General features: G+C 35.1%; 1 protein-coding gene across 2 annotated transcripts in view; it reads left to right on the top strand.

Moving 5' to 3' along the window:
• The window catches only part of snx7 (sorting nexin 7), a 73637-nt gene extending 52195 nt beyond the window's left edge, over positions 1-21442 (top strand). For both annotated transcript variants that reach the window (XM_079805814.1, XM_079805813.1), the window contains one exon: positions 20379-21442. In XM_079805814.1, coding sequence (XP_079661940.1) covers positions 20379-20456 — 78 coding nt within the window. In that variant the 3' untranslated portion in view covers positions 20457-21442. The remainder of the gene's footprint in view (positions 1-20378) is intronic.
• Positions 21443-21722: the final 280 nt, after the last annotated feature.

Below are 21722 nucleotides of genomic sequence, written 5' to 3'. Positions count from 1 at the left end.
CGCAATTCTGACTTTAGAAATCGTAATTCTGACTTCATAACTCGCAATTCTGACTTTAGAACTCGTAATTCTGACTTTAGAACTCGCAATTCTGACTTTAGAACTCGCAATTCTGACTTTAGAACTCGCAATTCTGACTTTAGAACTCGTAATTTTGACTTTAGAACTCGCAATTCTGACTTTAGAACTCAATTCTGACTTTATAACTCTCAATTCTGACTTTATAACTCTCAATTCTGACTTCATAACTCGCAATTCTGACTTTAGAACTCGCAATTCTGACTTTAGAACTCGCAATTCTGACTTTAGAACTCGCAATTCTGACTTTAGAACTCGTAATTTTGACTTTAGAACTCGCAATTCTGACTTTAGAACTCAATTCTGACTTTATAACTCTCAATTCTGACTTTATAACTCTCAATTCTGACTTCATAACTCGCAATTCTGACTTTAGAACTCGCAATTCTGACTTTAGAACTCGTAATTCTGACTTCATAACTCGCAATTCTGACTTTAGAACTCGTAATTCTGACTTTAGAACTCGCAATTCTGACTTTAGAACTCGTAATTCTGACTTTAGAACTCGCAATTCTGACTTTAGAACTCGCAATTCTGACTTTAGAAATCGTAATTCTGAATTCATAACTCGCAATTCTGACTTTAGAACTCGTAATTCTGACTTTAGAACTCGCAATTCTGACTTTAGAACTCGCAATTCTGACTTTAGAACTCGCAATTCTGACTTTAGAACTCGCAATTCTGACTTTAGAACTTGCAATTCTGACTTTAGAACTCGCAATTCTGACTTTAGAACTTGCAATTCTGACTTTAGAACTCGCAATTCTGACTTTAGAACTCGTAATTCTGACTTTAGAACTAGCAATTCTGACTTTGTCTCGCAATTCTGACTTTAGAACTCGCAATTCTGACTTTAGAACTCGCAATTCTGACTTTATAACTCGCAATTCTGACTTTAGAACTCAATTCTGACTTTATAACTCGCAATTCTGACTTTATAACTCGCAACTCTGACTTTATAACTCGCAATTCTGACTTTATAACTCGCATTTCTGACTTTAGAACTCGCAATTCTGACTTTAGAACTCGCAATTCTGACTTTAGAACTCGCAATTCTGACTTTAGAACTCGCAATTCTGACTTTAGAACTCAATTCTGACTTTATAACTCGCAATTCTGACTTTATAACTCGCAACTCTGACTTTATAACTCGCAATTCTGACTTTATAACTCGCATTTCTGACTTTAGAACTCGCAATTCTGACTTTAGAACTCGCAATTCTGACTTTAGAACTCGCAATTCTGACTTTAGAACTCAATTCTGACTTTATAACTCGCAATTCTGACTTTAGAACTCAATTCTGACTTTAGAACTCGCAATTCTGACTTTAGAACTCAATTCTGACTTTATAACTCGCAATTCTGACTTTATAACTCGCAACTCTGACTTTATAACTCGCAATTCTGACTTTATAACTCGCAATTCTGACTTTAGAACTCGCAATTCTGACTTTAGAACTCGCAATTCTGACTTTATAACTCGCAATTCTGACTTTAGAACTCAATTCTGACTTTATAACTCACAATTCTGACTTTAGAACTCAATTCTGACTTTAGAACTCGCAATTCTGACTTTAGAACTCGTAATTCTGACTTTAGAACTCGCAATTCTGACTTTAGAACTCGTAATTCTGACTTTAGAACTCGCAATTCTGACTTTAGAACTCGCAATTCTGACTTTAGAAATCGTAATTCTGACTTCATAACTCGCAATTCTGACTTTAGAACTCGTAATTCTGACTTTAGAACTCGCAATTCTGACTTTAGAACTCGCAATTCTGACTTTAGAACTCGCAATTCTGACTTTAGAACTCGTAATTTTGACTTTAGAACTCGCAATTCTGACTTTAGAACTCAATTCTGACTTTATAACTCTCAATTCTGACTTTATAACTCTCAATTCTGACTTCATAACTCGCAATTCTGACTTTAGAACTCGCAATTCTGACTTTAGAACTCGCAATTCTGACTTTAGAACTCGTAATTCTGACTTCATAACTCGCAATTCTGACTTTAGAACTCGTAATTCTGACTTTAGAACTCGCAATTATAACTTTAGAACTCGTAATTCTGACTTTAGAACTCGTAATTCTGACTTTAGAACTCGCAATTCTGACTTTAGAACTCGCAATTCTGACTTTAGAAATCGTAATTCTGACTTCATAACTCGCAATTCTGACTTTAGAACTCGTAATTCTGACTTTAGAACTCGCAATTCTGACTTTATAACTCGCATTTCTGACTTTAGAACTCGCAATTCTGACTTTAGAACTCGCAATTCTGACTTTAGAACTTGCAATTCTGACTTTAGAACTCGCAATTCTGACTTTAGAACTTGCAATTCTGACTTTAGAACTCGCAATTCTGACTTTAGAACTCGTAATTCTGACTTTAGAACTAGCAATTCTGACTTTGTCTCGCAATTCTGACTTTAGAACTCGCAATTCTGACTTTAGAACTCGCAATTCTGACTTTATAACTCGCAATTCTGACTTTAGAACTCAATTCTGACTTTATAACTCGCAATTCTGACTTTATAACTCGCAATTCTGACTTTATAACTCGCATTTCTGACTTTAGAACTCAATTCTGACTTTATAACTCGCAATTCTGACTTTATAACTCGCAACTCTGACTTTATAACTCGCAATTCTGACTTTATAACTCGCATTTCTGACTTTAGAACTCGCAATTCTGACTTTAGAACTCGCAATTCTGACTTTAGAACTCGCAATTCTGACTTTAGAACTCAATTCTGACTTTATAACTCGCAATTCTGACTTTAGAACTCAATTCTGACTTTAGAACTCGCAATTCTGACTTTAGAACTCGCAATTCTGACTTTAGAACTCGTAATTCTGACTTTAGAACTAGCAATTCTGACTTTGTCTCGCAATTCTGACTTTAGAACTCGTAATTCTGACTTTAGAACTCGCAATTCTGACTTTAGAACTCGCAATTCTGACTTTAGAAATCGTAATTCTGACTTCATAACTCGCAATTCTGACTTTAGAACTCGTAATTCTGACTTTAGAACTCGCAATTCTGACTTTAGAACTCGCAATTCTGACTTTAGAACTCGCAATTCTGACTTTAGAACTCGTAATTTTGACTTTAGAACTCGCAATTCTGACTTTAGAACTCAATTCTGACTTTATAACTCTCAATTCTGACTTTATAACTCTCAATTCTGACTTCATAACTCGCAATTCTGACTTTAGAACTCGCAATTCTGACTTTAGAACTCGCAATTCTGACTTTAGAACTCGTAATTCTGACTTCATAACTCGCAATTCTGACTTTAGAACTCGTAATTCTGACTTTAGAACTCGCAATTATGACTTTAGAACTCGTAATTCTGACTTTAGAACTCGTAATTCTGACTTTAGAACTCGCAATTCTGACTTTAGAACTCGCAATTCTGACTTTAGAAATCGTAATTCTGACTTCATAACTCGCAATTCTGACTTTAGAACTCGTAATTCTGACTTTAGAACTCGCAATTCTGACTTTATAACTCGCAATTCTGACTTTAGAACTCAATTCTGACTTTAGAACTCGCAATTCTGACTTTAGAACTCAATTCTGACTTTAGAACTCGCAATTCTGACTTTAGAACTCAATTCTGACTTTATAACTCGCAATTCTGACTTTATAACTCGCAACTCTGACTTTATAACTCGCAATTCTGACTTTATAACTCGCATTTCTGACTTTAGAACTCGCAATTCTGACTTTATAACTCGCAATTCTGACTTTATAACTCGCAACTCTGACTTTATAACTCGCAATTCTGACTTTATAACTCGCATTTCTGACTTTAGAACTCGCAATTCTGACTTTAGAACTCGCAATTCTGACTTTATAACTCGCAATTCTGACTTTAGAACTCAATTCTGACTTTATAACGCGCAATTCTGACTTTAGAACTCAATTCTGACTTTAGAACTCGCAATTCTGACTTTAGAACTCGTAATTCTGACTTTAGAACTCGCAATTCTGACTTTAGAACTCGTAATTCTGACTTTAGAACTCGCAATTCTGACTTTAGAACTCGCAATTCTGACTTTAGAAATCGTAATTCTGACTTCATAACTCGCAATTCTGACTTTAGAACTCGTAATTCTGACTTTAGAACTCGCAATTCTGACTTTAGAACTCGCAATTCTGACTTTAGAACTCGCAATTCTGACTTTAGAACTCGTAATTTTGACTTTAGAACTCGCAATTCTGACTTTAGAACTCAATTCTGACTTTATAACTCTCAATTCTGACTTTATAACTCTCAATTCTGACTTCATAACTCGCAATTCTGACTTTAGAACTCGCAATTCTGACTTTAGAACTCGCAATTCTGACTTTAGAACTCGTAATTCTGACTTCATAACTCGCAATTCTGACTTTAGAACTCGTAATTCTGACTTTAGAACTCGCAATTATGACTTTAGAACTCGTAATTCTGACTTTAGAACTCGTAATTCTGACTTTAGAACTCGCAATTCTGACTTTAGAACTCGCAATTCTGACTTTAGAAATCGTAATTCTGACTTCATAACTCGCAATTCTGACTTTAGAACTCGTAATTCTGACTTTAGAACTCGCAATTCTGACTTTATAACTCGCATTTCTGACTTTAGAACTCGCAATTCTGACTTTAGAACTCGCAATTCTGACTTTAGAACTTGCAATTCTGACTTTAGAACTCGCAATTCTGACTTTAGAACTCGTAATTCTGACTTTAGAACTAGCAATTCTGACTTTGTCTCGCAATTCTGACTTTAGAACTCGTAATTCTGACTTTAGAACTCGCAATTCTGACTTTAGAACTCGCAATTCTGACTTTAGAAATCGTAATTCTGACTTCATAACTCGCAATTCTGACTTTAGAACTCGTAATTCTGACTTTAGAACTCGCAATTCTGACTTTAGAACTCGCAATTCTGACTTTAGAACTCGCAATTCTGACTTTAGAACTCGTAATTTTGACTTTAGAACTCGCAATTCTGACTTTAGAACTCAATTCTGACTTTATAACTCTAAATTCTGACTTTATAACTCTCAATTCTGACTTCATAACTCGCAATTCTGACTTTAGAACTCGCAATTCTGACTTTAGAACTCGCAATTCTGACTTTAGAACTCGTAATTCTGACTTCATAACTCGTAATTCTGACTTTAGAACTCGCAATTCTGACTTTAGAACTCGCAATTCTGACTTTAGAAATCGTAATTCTGACTTCATAACTCGCAATTCTGACTTTAGAACTCGTAATTCTGACTTTAGAACTCGCAATTCTGACTTTATAACTCGCAATTCTGACTTTAGAACTCAATTCTGACTTTATAACTCGCAATTCTGACTTTAGAACTCAATTCTGACTTTAGAACTCGCAATTCTGACTTTAGAACTCAATTCTGACTTTATAACTCGCAATTCTGACTTTATAACTCGCAACTCTGACTTTATAACTCGCAACTCTGACTTTATAACTCGCAATTCTGACTTTATAACTCGCATTTCTGACTTTAGAACTCGCAATTCTGACTTTATAACTCGCAACTCTGACTTTATAACTCGCAATTCTGACTTTATAACTCGCATTTCTGACTTTAGAACTCGCAATTCTGACTTTAGAACTCGCAATTCTGACTTTATAACTCGCAATTCTGACTTTAGAACTCAATTCTGACTTTATAACTCGCAATTCTGACTTTAGAACTCAATTCTGACTTTAGAACTCGCAATTCTGACTTTAGAACTCGTAATTCTGACTTTAGAACTCGCAATTCTGACTTTAGAACTCGTAATTCTGACTTTAGAACTCGCAATTCTGACTTTAGAACTCGCAATTCTGACTTTAGAAATCGTAATTCTGACTTCATAACTCGCAATTCTGACTTTAGAACTCGTAATTCTGACTTTAGAACTCGCAATTCTGACTTTAGAACTCGCAATTCTGACTTTAGAACTCGCAATTCTGACTTTAGAACTCGTAATTTTGACTTTAGAACTCGCAATTCTGACTTTAGAACTCAATTCTGACTTTATAACTCTCAATTCTGACTTTATAACTCTCAATTCTGACTTCATAACTCGCAATTCTGACTTTAGAACTCGCAATTCTGACTTTAGAACTCGCAATTCTGACTTTAGAACTCGTAATTCTGACTTCATAACTCGCAATTCTGACTTTAGAACTCGTAATTCTGACTTTAGAACTCGCAATTATGACTTTAGAACTCGTAATTCTGACTTTAGAACTCGTAATTCTGACTTTAGAACTCGCAATTCTGACTTTAGAACTCGCAATTCTGACTTTAGAAATCGTAATTCTGACTTCATAACTCGCAATTCTGACTTTAGAACTCGTAATTCTGACTTTAGAACTCGCAATTCTGACTTTATAACTCGCATTTCTGACTTTAGAACTCGCAATTCTGACTTTAGAACTCGCAATTCTGACTTTAGAACTCGCAATTCTGACTTTAGAACTTGCAATTCTGACTTTAGAACTCGCAATTCTGACTTTAGAACTCGTAATTCTGACTTTAGAACTAGCAATTCTGACTTTGTCTCGCAATTCTGACTTTAGAACTCGCAATTCTGACTTTAGAACTCGCAATTCTGACTTTATAACTCGCAATTCTGACTTTAGAACTCAATTCTGACTTTATAACTCGCAATTCTGACTTTATAACTCGCAATTCTGACTTTATAACTCGCATTTCTGACTTTAGAACTCAATTCTGACTTTATAACTCGCAATTCTGACTTTATAACTCGCAACTCTGACTTTATAACTCGCAATTCTGACTTTATAACTCGCATTTCTGACTTTAGAACTCGCAATTCTGACTTTAGAACTCGCAATTCTGACTTTAGAACTCGCAATTCTGACTTTAGAACTCAATTCTGACTTTATAACTCGCAATTCTGACTTTAGAACTCAATTCTGACTTTAGAACTCGCAATTCTGACTTTAGAACTCAATTCTGACTTTATAACTCGCAATTCTGACTTTATAACTCGCAACTCTGACTTTATAACTCGCAATTCTGACTTTATAACTCGCAATTCTGACTTTAGAACTCGCAATTCTGACTTTAGAACTCGCAATTCTGACTTTAGAACTCAATTCTGACTTTATAACTCGCAATTCTGACTTTAGAACTCAATTCTGACTTTATAACTCGCAATTCTGACTTTAGAACTCAATTCTGACTTTATAACTCGCAATTCTGACTTTATAACTCGCAACTCTGACTTTATAACTCGCAATTCTGACTTTATAACTCGCATTTCTGACTTTAGAACTCGCAATTCTGACTTTAGAACTCGCAATTCTGACTTTATAACTCGCAATTCTGACTTTAGAACTCAATTCTGACTTTATAACTCGCAATTCTGACTTTAGAACTCAATTCTGACTTTAGAACTCGCAATTCTGACTTTAGAACTCGTAATTCTGACTTTAGAACTCGTAATTCTGACTTTAGAACTCGCAATTCTGACTTTAGAACTCGCAATTCTGACTTCAGAAATCGTAATTCTGACTTCATAACTCGCAATTCTGACTTTAGAACTCGTAATTCTGACTTTAGAACTCGCAATTCTGACTTTAGAACTCGCAATTCTGACTTTAGAACTCGTAATTTTGACTTTAGAACTCGCAATTCTGACTTTAGAACTCAATTCTGACTTTATAACTCTCAATTCTGACTTTATAACTCTCAATTCTGACTTCATAACTCGCAATTCTGACTTTAGAACTCGCAATTCTGACTTTAGAACTCGCAATTCTGACTTTAGAACTCGTAATTCTGACGTCATAACTCGCAATTCTGACTTTAGAACTCGTAATTCTGACTTTAGAACTCGCAATTCTGACTTTAGAACTCGTAATTCTGACTTTAGAACTCGCAATTCTGACTTTAGAACTCGCAATTCTGACTTTAGAAATCGTAATTCTGAATTCATAACTCGCAATTCTGACTTTAGAACTCGTAATTCTGACTTTAGAACTCGCAATTCTGACTTTAGAACTCGCAATTCTGACTTTAGAACTCGCAATTCTGACTTTAGAACTCGCAATTCTGACTTTAGAACTTGCAATTCTGACTTTAGAACTCGCAATTCTGACTTTAGAACTTGCAATTCTGACTTTAGAACTCGCAATTCTGACTTTAGAACTCGTAATTCTGACTTTAGAACTAGCAATTCTGACTTTGTCTCGCAATTCTGACTTTAGAACTCGCAATTCTGACTTTAGAACTCGCAATTCTGACTTTATAACTCGCAATTCTGACTTTAGAACTCAATTCTGACTTTATAACTCGCAATTCTGACTTTATAACTCGCAACTCTGACTTTATAACTCACAATTCTGACTTTATAACTCGCATTTCTGACTTTAGAACTCGCAATTCTGACTTTAGAACTCGCAATTCTGACTTTAGAACTCGCAATTCTGACTTTAGAACTCAATTCTGACTTTATAACTCGCAATTCTGACTTTAGAACTCAATTCTGACTTTAGAACTCGCATTTCTGACTTTAGAACTCAATTCTGACTTTATAACTCGCAATTCTGACTTTATAACTCGCAACTCTGACTTTATAACTCGCAATTCTGACTTTATAACTCGCATTTCTGACTTTAGAACTCGCAATTCTGACTTTAGAACTCGCAATTCTGACTTTAGAACTCGCAATTCTGACTTTAGAACTCAATTCTGACTTTATAACTCGCAATTCTGACTTTATAACTCGCAATTCTGACTTTAGAACTCGCAATTCTGACTTTAGAACTCAATTCTGACTTTATAACTCGCAATTCTGACTTTATAACTCGCAACTCTGACTTTATAACTCGCAATTCTGACTTTATAACTCGCAATTCTGACTTTATAACTCGCAATTCTGACTTTAGAACTCAATTCTGACTTTATAACTCGCAATTCTGACTTTAGAACTCAATTCTGACTTTAGAACTCGCAATTCTGACTTTAGAACTCGTAATTCTGACTTTAGAACTCGCAATTCTGACTTTAGAACTCGTAATTCTGACTTTAGAACTCGCAATTCTGACTTTAGAACTCGCAATTCTGACTTTAGAAATCGTAATTCTGACTTCATAACTCGCAATTCTGACTTTAGAACTCGTAATTCTGACTTTAGAACTCGCAATTCTGACTTTAGAACTCGCAATTCTGACTTTAGAACTCGCAATTCTGACTTTAGAACTCGTAATTTTGACTTTAGAACTCGCAATTCTGACTTTAGAACTCAATTCTGACTTTATAACTCGCAATTCTGACTTTAGAACTCGTAATTCTGACTTTAGAACTCGCAATTCTGACTTTATAACTCGCATTTCTGACTTTAGAACTCGCAATTCTGACTTTAGAACTCGCAATTCTGACTTTAGAACTTGCAATTCTGACTTTAGAACTCGCAATTCTGACTTTAGAACTTGCAATTCTGACTTTAGAACTCGCAATTCTGACTTTAGAACTCGTAATTCTGACTTTAGAACTAGCAATTCTGACTTTGTCTCGCAATTCTGACTTTAGAACTCGCAATTCTGACTTTAGAACTCGCAATTCTGACTTTATAACTCGCAATTCTGACTTTAGAACTCAATTCTGACTTTATAACTCGCAATTCTGACTTTATAACTCGCAATTCTGACTTTATAACTCGCATTTCTGACTTTAGAACTCAATTCTGACTTTATAACTCGCAATTCTGACTTTATAACTCGCAACTCTGACTTTATAACTCGCAATTCTGACTTTATAACTCGCATTTCTGACTTTAGAACTCGCAATTCTGACTTTAGAACTCGCAATTCTGACTTTAGAACTCAATTCTGACTTTATAACTCGCAATTCTGACTTTATAACTCAATTCTGACTTTAGAACTCGCAATTCTGACTTTAGAACTCAATTCTGACTTTATAACTCGCAACTCTGACTTTATAACTCGCAATTCTGACTTTATAACTCGCAATTCTGACTTTAGAACTCGCAATTCTGACTTTAGAACTCGCAATTCTGACTTTAGAACTCAATTCTGACTTTATAACTCGCAATTCTGACTTTAGAACTCAATTCTGACTTTAGAACTCGCAATTCTGACTTTAGAACTCAATTCTGACTTTATAACTCGCAATTCTGACTTTATAACTCGCAACTCTGACTTTATAACTCGCAATTCTGACTTTATAACTCGCATTTCTGACTTTAGAACTCGCAATTCTGACTTTATAACTCGCAATTCTGACTTTATAACTCGCAACTCTGACTTTATAACTCGCAATTCTGACTTTATAACTCGCATTTCTGACTTTAGAACTCGCAATTCTGACTTTAGAACTCGCAATTCTGACTTTATAACTCGCAATTCTGACTTTAGAACTCAATTCTGACTTTATAACTCGCAATTCTGACTTTAGAACTCAATTCTGACTTTAGAACTCGCAATTCTGACTTTAGAACTCGTAATTCTGACTTTAGAACTCGCAATTCTGACTTTAGAACTCGTAATTCTGACTTTAGAACTCGCAATTCTGACTTTAGAACTCGCAATTCTGACTTTAGAAATCGTAATTCTGACTTCATAACTCGCAATTCTGACTTTAGAACTCGTAATTCTGACTTTAGAACTCGCAATTCTGACTTTAGAACTCGCAATTCTGACTTTAGAACTCGCAATTCTGACTTTATAACTCTCAATTCTGACTTCATAACTCGCAATTCTGACTTTAGAACTCGCAATTCTGACTTTAGAACTTGCAATTCTGACTTTAGAACTCGCAATTCTGACTTTAGAACTCGTAATTCTGACTTTAGAACTAGCAATTCTGACTTTGTCTCGCAATTCTGACTTTAGAACTCGCAATTCTGACTTTAGAACTCGCAATTCTGACTTTATAACTCGAAATTCTGACTTTAGAACTCAATTCTGACTTTATAACTCGCAATTCTGACTTTATAACTCGCAATTCTGACTTTATAACTCGCATTTCTGACTTTAGAACTCAATTCTGACTTTATAACTCGCAATTCTGACTTTATAACTCGCAACTCTGACTTTATAACTCGCAATTCTGACTTTATAACTCGCATTTCTGACTTTAGAACTCGCAATTCTGACTTTAGAACTCGCAATTCTGACTTTAGAACTCGCAATTCTGACTTTAGAACTCAATTCTGACTTTATAACTCGCAATTCTGACTTTATAACTCAATTCTGACTTTAGAACTCGCAATTCTGACTTTAGAACTCAATTCTGACTTTATAACTCGCAATTCTGACTTTATAACTCGCAACTCTGACTTTATAACTCGCAATTCTGACTTTATAACTCGCATTTCTGACTTTAGAACTCGCAATTCTGACTTTAGAACTCGCAATTCTGACTTTAGAACTCAATTCTGACTTTATAACTCGCAATTCTGACTTTAGAACTCAATTCTGACTTTAGAACTCGCAATTCTGACTTTAGAACTCAATTCTGACTTTATAACTCGCAATTCTGACTTTATAACTCGCAACTCTGACTTTATAACTCGCAATTCTGACTTTATAACTCGCATTTCTGACTTTAGAACTCGCAATTCTGACTTTATAACTCGCAATTCTGACTTTATAACTCGCAACTCTGACTTTATAACTCGCAATTCTGACTTTATAACTCGCATTTCTGACTTTAGAACTCGTAATTCTGACTTTAGAACTAGCAATTCTGACTTTGTCTCGCAATTCTGACTTTAGAACTCGCAATTCTGACTTTAGAACTCGCAATTCTGACTTTATAACTCGCAATTCTGACTTTAGAACTCAATTCTGACTTTATAACTCGCAATTCTGACTTTATAACTCGCAATTCTGACTTTATAACTCGCATTTCTGACTTTAGAACTCGCAATTCTGACTTTAGAACTCGCAATTCTGACTTTAGAACTCGCAATTCTGACTTTAGAACTCAATTCTGACTTTATAACTCGCAATTCTGACTTTATAACTCAATTCTGACTTTAGAACTCGCAATTCTGACTTTAGAACTCAATTCTGACTTTATAACTCGCAATTCTGACTTTATAACTCGCAACTCTGACTTTATAACTCGCAATTCTGACTTTATAACTCGCAATTCTGACTTTAGAACTCGCAATTCTGACTTTAGAACTCGCAATTCTGACTTTAGAACTCAATTCTGACTTTATAACTCGCAATTCTGACTTTAGAACTCAATTCTGACTTTAGAACTCGCAATTCTGACTTTAGAACTCAATTCTGACTTTATAACTCGCAATTCTGACTTTATAACTCGCAACTCTGACTTTATAACTCGCAATTCTGACTTTATAACTCGCATTTCTGACTTTAGAACTCGCAATTCTGACTTTATAACTCGCAATTCTGACTTTATAACTCGCAACTCTGACTTTATAACTCGCAATTCTGACTTTATAACTCGCATTTCTGACTTTAGAACTCGCAATTCTGACTTTATAACTCGCAATTCTGACTTTATAACTCGCAATTCTGACTTTAGAACTCAATTCTGACTTTATAACTCGCAATTCTGACTTTAGAACTCAATTCTGACTTTAGAACTCGCAATTCTGACTTTAGAACTCGTAATTCTGACTTTAGAACTCGCAATTCTGACTTTAGAACTCGTAATTCTGACTTTAGAACTCGCAATTCTGACTTTAGAACTCGCAATTCTGACTTTAGAAATCGTAATTCTGACTTCATAACTCGCAATTCTGACTTTAGAACTCGTAATTCTGACTTTAGAACTCGCAATTCTGACTTTAGAACTCGCAATTCTGACTTTAGAACTCGCAATTCTGACTTTATAACTCTCAATTCTGACTTCATAACTCGCAATTCTGACTTTAGAACTCGTAATTCTGACTTTAGAACTCGCAATTCTGACTTTAGAACTCGCAATTCTGACTTTAGAAATCGTAATTCTGACTTCATAACTCGCAATTCTGACTTTAGAACTCGTAATTCTGACTTTAGAACTCGCAATTCTGACTTTATAACTCGCATTTCTGACTTTAGAACTCGCAATTCTGACTTTAGAACTCGCAATTCTGACTTTAGAACTTGCAATTCTGACTTTAGAACTCGCAATTCTGACTTTAGAACTTGCAATTCTGACTTTAGAACTCGCAATTCTGACTTTAGAACTCGTAATTCTGACTTTAGAACTAGCAATTCTGACTTTGTCTCGCAATTCTGACTTTATAACTCGCAATTCTGACTTTAGAACTCGCAATTCTGACTTTAGAACTCAATTCTGACTTTATAACTCGCAATTCTGACTTTATAACTCGCAATTCTGACTTTATAACTCGCATTTCTGACTTTAGAACTCAATTCTGACTTTATAACTCGCAATTCTGACTTTATAACTCGCAACTCTGACTTTATAACTCGCAATTCTGACTTTATAACTCGCATTTCTGACTTTAGAACTCGCAATTCTGACTTTATAACTCGCAATTCTGACTTTATAACTCGCAATTCTGACTTTAGAACTCAATTCTGACTTTATAACTCGCAATTCTGACTTTAGAACTCAATTCTGACTTTAGAACTCGCAATTCTGACTTTAGAACTCGTAATTCTGACTTTAGAACTCGCAATTCTGACTTTAGAACTCGTAATTCTGACTTTAGAACTCGCAATTCTGACTTTAGAACTCGCAATTCTGACTTTAGAAATCGTAATTCTGACTTCATAACTCGCAATTCTGACTTTAGAACTCGTAATTCTGACTTTAGAACTCGCAATTCTGACTTTATAACTCTCAATTCTGACTTCATAACTCGCAATTCTGACTTTAGAACTCGTAATTCTGACTTTAGAACTCGCAATTCTGACTTTAGAACTCGCAATTCTGACTTTAGAAATCGTAATTCTGACTTCATAACTCGCAATTCTGACTTTAGAACTCGTAATTCTGACTTTAGAACTCGCAATTCTGACTTTATAACTCGCATTTCTGACTTTAGAACTCGCAATTCTGACTTTAGAACTCGCAATTCTGACTTTAGAACTTGCAATTCTGACTTTAGAACTCGCAATTCTGACTTTAGAACTTGCAATTCTGACTTTAGAACTCGCAATTCTGACTTTAGAACTCGTAATTCTGACTTTAGAACTAGCAATTCTGACTTTGTCTCGCAATTCTGACTTTATAACTCGCAATTCTGACTTTAGAACTCGCAATTCTGACTTTAGAACTCAATTCTGACTTTATAACTCGCAATTCTGACTTTATAACTCGCAATTCTGACTTTATAACTCGCATTTCTGACTTTAGAACTCAATTCTGACTTTATAACTCGCAATTCTGACTTTATAACTCGCAACTCTGACTTTATAACTCGCAATTCTGACTTTATAACTCGCATTTCTGACTTTAGAACTCGCAATTCTGACTTTAGAACTCGCAATTCTGACTTTAGAACTCGCAATTCTGACTTTAGAACTCAATTCTGACTTTATAACTCGCAATTCTGACTTTAGAACTCAATTCTGACTTTAGAACTCGCAATTCTGACTTTAGAACTCAATTCTGACTTTATAACTCGCAATTCTGACTTTATAACTCGCAACTCTGACTTTATAACTCGCAATTCTGACTTTATAACTCGCAATTCTGACTTTAGAACTCGCAATTCTGACTTTAGAACTCGCAATTCTGACTTTAGAACTCAATTCTGACTTTATAACTCGCAATTCTGACTTTAGAACTCAATTCTGACTTTATAACTCGCAATTCTGACTTTAGAACTCAATTCTGACTTTATAACTCGCAATTCTGACTTTATAACTCGCAACTCTGACTTTATAACTCGCAATTCTGACTTTATAACTCGCATTTCTGACTTTAGAACTCGCAATTCTGACTTTAGAACTCGCAATTCTGACTTTATAACTCGCAATTCTGACTTTAGAACTCAATTCTGACTTTATAACTCGCAATTCTGACTTTAGAACTCAATTCTGACTTTAGAACTCGCAATTCTGACTTTAGAACTCGTAATTCTGACTTTAGAACTCGCAATTCTGACTTTAGAACTCGTAATTCTGACTTTAGAACTCGTAATTCTGACTTTAGAACTCGCAATTCTGACTTTAGAACTCGCAATTCTGACTTTAGAAATCATAATTCTGACTTCATAACTCGCAATTCTGACTTTAGAACTCGTAATTCTGACTTTAGAACTCGCAATTCTGACTTTAGAACTCGCAATTCTGACTTTAGAACTCGCAATTCTGACTTTAGAACTCGCAATTCTGACTTTAGAACTCGTAATTTTGACTTTAGAACTCGCAATTCTGACTTTAGAACTCAATTCTGACTTTATAACTCTCAATTCTGACTTTATAACTCTCAATTCTGACTTCATAACTCGCAATTCTGACTTTAGAACTCGCAATTCTGACTTTAGAACTCGCAATTCTGACTTTAGAACTCGTAATTCTGACTTCATAACTCGCAATTCTGACTTTAGAACTCGTAATTCTGACTTTAGAACTCGCAATTATGACTTTAGAACTCGTAATTCTGACTTTAGAACTCGTAATTCTGACTTTAGAACTCGCAATTCTGACTTTAGAACTCGCAATTCTGACTTTAGAAATCGTAATTCTGACTTCATAACTCGCAATTCTGACTTTAGAACTCGTAATTCTGACTTTAGAACTCGCAATTCTGACTTTAGAACTCGCAATTCTGACTTTAGAACTCGCAATTCTGACTTTAGAACTCGTAATTTTGACTTTAGAACTCGCAATTCTGACTTTAGAACTCAATTCTGACTTTATAACTCTCAATTCTGACTTTATAACTCTCAATTCTGACTTCATAACTCGCAATTCTGACTTTAGAACTCGCAATTCTGACTTTAGAACTCGCAATTCTGACTTTAGAACTCGCAATTCTGACTTTAGAACTCGTAATTTTGACTTTAGAACTCGCAATTCTGACTTTAGAACTCAATTCTGACTTTATAACTCTCAATTCTGACTTTATAACTCTCAATTCTGACTTCATAACTCGCAATTCTGACTTTAGAACTCGCAATTCTGACTTTAGAACTCGCAATTCTGACTTTAGAACTCGTAATTCTGACTTCATAACTCGCAATTCTGACTTTAGAACTCGTAATTCTGACTTTAGAACTCGCAATTCTGACTTTAGAACTCGCAATTCTGACTTTAGAACTCGCAATTCTGACTTTAGAACTCGCAATTCTGACTTTAGAAATCGTAATTCTGAATTCATAACTCGCAATTCTGACTTTAGAACTCGTAATTCTGACTTTAGAACTCGCAATTCTGACTTTAGAACTCGCAATTCTGACTTTAGAACTCGCAATTCTGACTTTAGAACTCAATTCTGACTTTATAACTCTCAATTCTGACTTTATAACTCTCAATTCTGACTTCATAACTCGCAATTCTGACTTTAGAACTCGCAATTCTGACTTTAGAACTCGCAATTCTGACTTTAGAACTCGTAATTCTGACTTCATAACTCGCAATTCTGACTTTAGAACTCGTAATTCTAAGAAAAAAAGTCAGAATTGCGAGATGTAAGCACAATTGTTAGATGAAAAAGTCACAATTATCTTTTAACATGTTTTATTCTGTGGCGGAAAGAAGCTTCCATAGTTATCTGTTGTTGCTGCCATTTTAAAAGCAAAAACACTTTGCGTCGCTATAAAAATCACTATTATTTGCAGCATTCAGCATTATTTTATTCTTTGTTGGTCAAGGCTGGCCCACGCTAAAAGATTTTTTAAATCTTATCAGAAACATGACGATAAAAAAAAGAAACAGATTTAAAAGTAACACTAACAGATTCTATTCACAAACAATTAGAGTCCAGACTGTGAACACGAGAAATCTCACAAAATCTCCCACGATCATCAGCTCGCTTTCTGATTCGGTATTGTTTCGTTCCACGTGACGCATTTGTCCTTGGGTTTCCCCCCACAAAACAGCATTTCTGATCGTAAATATTTAACATGTGGGATATTTACGATTTGAGATCGGTGCGGCCCTGACATTCTTTCAAGCAGATTTAATCTTTTTGCACACATCACACCACAGGAAAATCTGAATGAGATGATCTGTAGAACCATCAAGATAATCGCGACTTTACCTAGGATTTTTTGAAGGGGAGAATTGGGCCCAAAATCGGCCTGATTATCTTGTAATGTGTGCCTTCAGTTGTCTTTTCCTGTCAGAGTTCTCAATAATATGACAATTCGGTATATGCTCGATATCGTATCAATCTCCTGCAAGTGAATGGCGCACTAAAGTCTTGAGTGATCGCCCTTTTACCCCGCTGTCGAGATTCGTTGGTGCCAGTCCCAATCACATCTGTCCTGTTCAGCTTTGGCATGCAGTTTTATTTGCTGTCCTTAATCAATATCTTGAACCAGAGTTATACAGACGTTTGCCTTCTTTAAACTGAGCTCCTTGGTATTGAGACAAATATAGCCGTGTCCTAGTGTGATTCGGAGGGTGACTGTGGTTCAGCGCCCTCACACATGGCCTGTCTAAAGTCGTTTACCAAGGTCACGTCACGTCTGAATCCTGTGGTGATGGAGTACATTGATTTACTGCTTTTGACAGTCAGTCGGCCGCGGCCAACGCGCCTCCAGAGATTCTGCTATGAAACACGCTTGCAAGTGGCATCTGAGAGGTTTGGGCCGAGGTGTGTTGAGGTGTTTCAGGGCTTGGGCGGCGGTTGACGAGTCCCTGTGAAGACATTTATCAAGGGCTTAGAAAGTGACACCTAAATGGCACTCGGGATGAGCAGCGACCGCAGCTTTGAATGAAATTGAAAACCAAATGGCAGCCACTTGTCAGGCCTCACAGTTAGTGGTGTTTACACATCCATCTATTTCAGTGCAGTCAGAGAGATTTTACTGATGTGAGAATGTATATCGATGCATAAGGATAGTGTTGCACCACTCACATTTCCTTTGGAAAATTTCTATTGAGTTATATTTTTATATATAAAGTTTGGAAACATTACTATTTTGAATGTTTTTGAAAGTCTCTTATGCTCATCAAGCCTGCATTTATTTGATCAAAAATACAGAAATAAAACACTAATATTATTACAATTTAAAATAATGGTTTTCTATTTTACTATACTTTAAAATATAATTTGTTTCTGTGATGCAAAATCATTTTAATATGCTGATTTGATACTTATCAATTATTATCACTGTTGGAACTTTTTTCAGGATTCATTGATGAATAAAAAGTTAAAAAGAACAGCATTTATTCAAAATATTCAAAACGATATAAATCTTTCACTTTATCACTTTATTTATTTAACACATCCTTGCTAAATACAAGTATTCATTTCTTTCAAAAAAAGAAAGATAAAAATAACTGATCCCAATCTTTTGAACGGCAGTGTATATCGTTACAAAAGATTTCAATTTTAAAGCTACACTGTGTAACTTTTTTAGTTTATTCTTAGCTAAAAACACTTAGTTCTTTCAAAAATATTTGTGCTCATTAATGTATATTTACTTCTTTCAAGTAATAAAGTATTCTCGTAAGTTTATAATATGCCATTGAAAATACATACGGGTAAGGGGTTTGAATGCCGGTCGCCATGTTGCCCCTCCATCTTGAAAGTACATTAGCCAAAAAGGGACATACCCGTAAATTCAAGCTTCGCCTCTAGCGTTTTAACACTCGATGGCACCGTGTCGAATGTGGACGAGGTCGAACTGGAAGCCATGTTAATCTTGGACTAAATCGGCCACCGTAGGAGTTAAAACGAAATCGGAATTGAGAGGAACAGAAACTAATATTCACTGGATGGTCATATACCTTTTCACCGCTAGATGGGGGAAAATATCACACAGTGTAGCTTTAAATAAATGCTGTTCTTTTTATCTTTTTATTAATCAATGAATCCTAAAAAAAAGGGTTATAAAATAGTATTAATATTATTATATAAGCTATTTCCAACATTGATAATCAGCACTGGCCAAAAGTACATTTAATTAATTACATTTTTTTAATTAATATAAATTATATGATTCTATAATAGATTTTAAAATATAAATACATATAAAGAATTATTAATCATTTTATTTATTGAACTTATTGCTGTAAGTGTTGTTTCTAAAAGCAGTAAAGTCTATATTTGCATATTTGCAACACTTCTGGGCAACTATTTCGGGCATCTTATGCTGCCTTAAATCTTTAAGTATAAAACATACAATAAGCTTCAACTGATTACTCATATGTAAATATGCCATCATACCTGTCCCAGCAATAGTTCCCCCTTCTACAATGTTTAAAGTTTATGGCACGCCCATCTCAGGAATTTGGGTATCAAAATTATTTCCGAACTTCCCAGTGGTAAACACACATTCATGTGCAATTTTTATCTAGGAAACTCATATTTACGATAATTCTAATAGCATGTGAAGGCAGCATAAGACCACGTCCTATCTACTTGAATAGGGGAATTCTGAAATCTCAAAAACTGCTTGTCGAACTCACAATTAAAACATATTTCAAATCAGCAACACAATCTGACATATCCCATGACTCTAATGAACCAGTTCCTTTTAGTGAATAAAATACATTATAGTGGAGTTAGTGTAGTTTGATTCACAAACAAATGACTCTAATGAACCAGTTCCTTTTAGTGAATAAAATACATTATAGTGGAGTTAGTGTAGTTTGATTCACAAACAAATGACTCTAATGAACCAGTTCCTTTTAGTGAATAAAATACATTATAGTGGAGTTAGTGTAGTTTGATTCACAAACAAATGACTCTAATGAACCAGTTCTTTTTAGTGAATCAAAAACATACAGCTCAACCAATTTAGCCCGATTCACAACCAAATGACTCCTGAACCTGTTCCTTTTAGTGAAACAAATACCTTTTAGTGGAATTAGTGGCGAATCTAGTTTTTCAGGCTAGATTCGCCAATGTGCATTTGCAGTCCTAGTGTGCGTCTCAAAACACTTGACTATTGCAACTGCAGTGATGCGATGCCTTTACCAAACAGTGATTGGCTCTTTCATTTAGAAGGCGGGACAAGACGCCATATTGCATGTGGCATAAGTAATATGAGTGCACCGTCTTTGTACATCTAAAGTCTTTGGAAACGTTTGTTGTGGTGTCTGACGTGTCTAAATCAGTTTATTACACTGCTTCCCATGGCTTGTTGCTTTAATATAAGTGTGTGTGTGTGTGTTTTCTTGCAGTGTTTGGCTGTATGGGAGTCGTTCTTGCATTCTCAAAGGACAGAGGCTGAAGGAAATGGAAAGGATGACTGTTCCTAATCTCCCATGGTGCTTTTAGGTATACGGGACCACCCAAGACGCTTTTATTCCTGCAGACACCAACAAGATTTATATTTAGAGACTGAAACACCAAAGAGAAAGACAGTCGCCCCAATCCAACGTCTCCCAGCATTCAGCAACTGACCCAGAGAGAACCACAATGGAAGTATATTTTCCTGTCATCGCTACATTTGCTCCAAATCACATTTGGTTTCTTTTCATAGCGGGGAGAAATTATATTGCCAAATCTTTTATACTGAGACCTATTTTTCCTTTTTTGTTTATACAAGTACAACACATGGGATGAGAAAAATAATGCAATTTCTGGAAAATGAAAATGCACACATAATGGCTTTATTGCACCGTCTGACCTTTCTAGTGAGAATTTTATCCATATGTTTGAGATTCATATGTCCTGCCCTTTTGCAGATCAATGCAAATGCAGTTTACCTCTTATCAGAGTTGCCTTGCTGCAAAAAAACATTCGATTAGTATATAAATAAATATAAATGCACTCTGAATGGATGCTTTTCTTGCATTGGACTGAATTCATCATTGTGCTATTCAGGTTACTGAAGCAACATCTTTATGCAAACGTCATATATTGAAGAAGATGCTGACATTCCAGAATTGTTTACATGATATTGAATTCATAAATCAAAAGAATTGAACTGTTGCCTTTGAATATGTAATGAGTGTATTGTTTTAGATACTATGATTTGAATGCGGTGCACTAATATCATAACGTGTAATAAATTGACTGGTTTAAAACGGCTTTTACAGATCATTAGTGAAATTAATGTCTTTGAATTGTCTATGTATTCTTGGTGTAGCTGAAAAGATGTTTTGTGTTGTGTTTTTATTCTCTCTCAAGAGAAAGTGTGCAAAGAGAACGGCATGTGGGATCCTAAACTAGGTTACAATCACAGCTTGATCACATGAAACATTAAAAAGCTCTTTAAATAATAAAGCCAAGATCGATCTTTCATGTCAGTACTGTTTCCTTTACCGCTTTTACAGTCCTGCTGCAAAATAAGATGTCACCCATGTTTGCAGCCCGAATTTAATGTTATAGGAATTAAGTCAAAATCATACAGCGCAACCAATTTAGCCCGATTCACAAACAAATGACTCTAATGAATCAGTTGTTTTTAGTGAAGCAAATACATTATAGTGGAATTGGTGTAGTTTGATTCACAAACAAATGACTCTAATGAACCAGTTCTTTTTAGTGAATCAAATACAATATAGTGGAATTAGTGTAGT

The sequence above is a fragment of the Gobio gobio genome (genome assembly GCF_949357685.1).
Source record: "Gobio gobio genome assembly, chromosome: 23".
Taxonomy (NCBI): Eukaryota; Metazoa; Chordata; class Actinopteri; order Cypriniformes; family Gobionidae; genus Gobio; species Gobio gobio.
The sequence above is the reverse complement of the archived record's forward strand: the minus strand, read 5'-3'. Positions and strand labels throughout refer to the sequence as shown.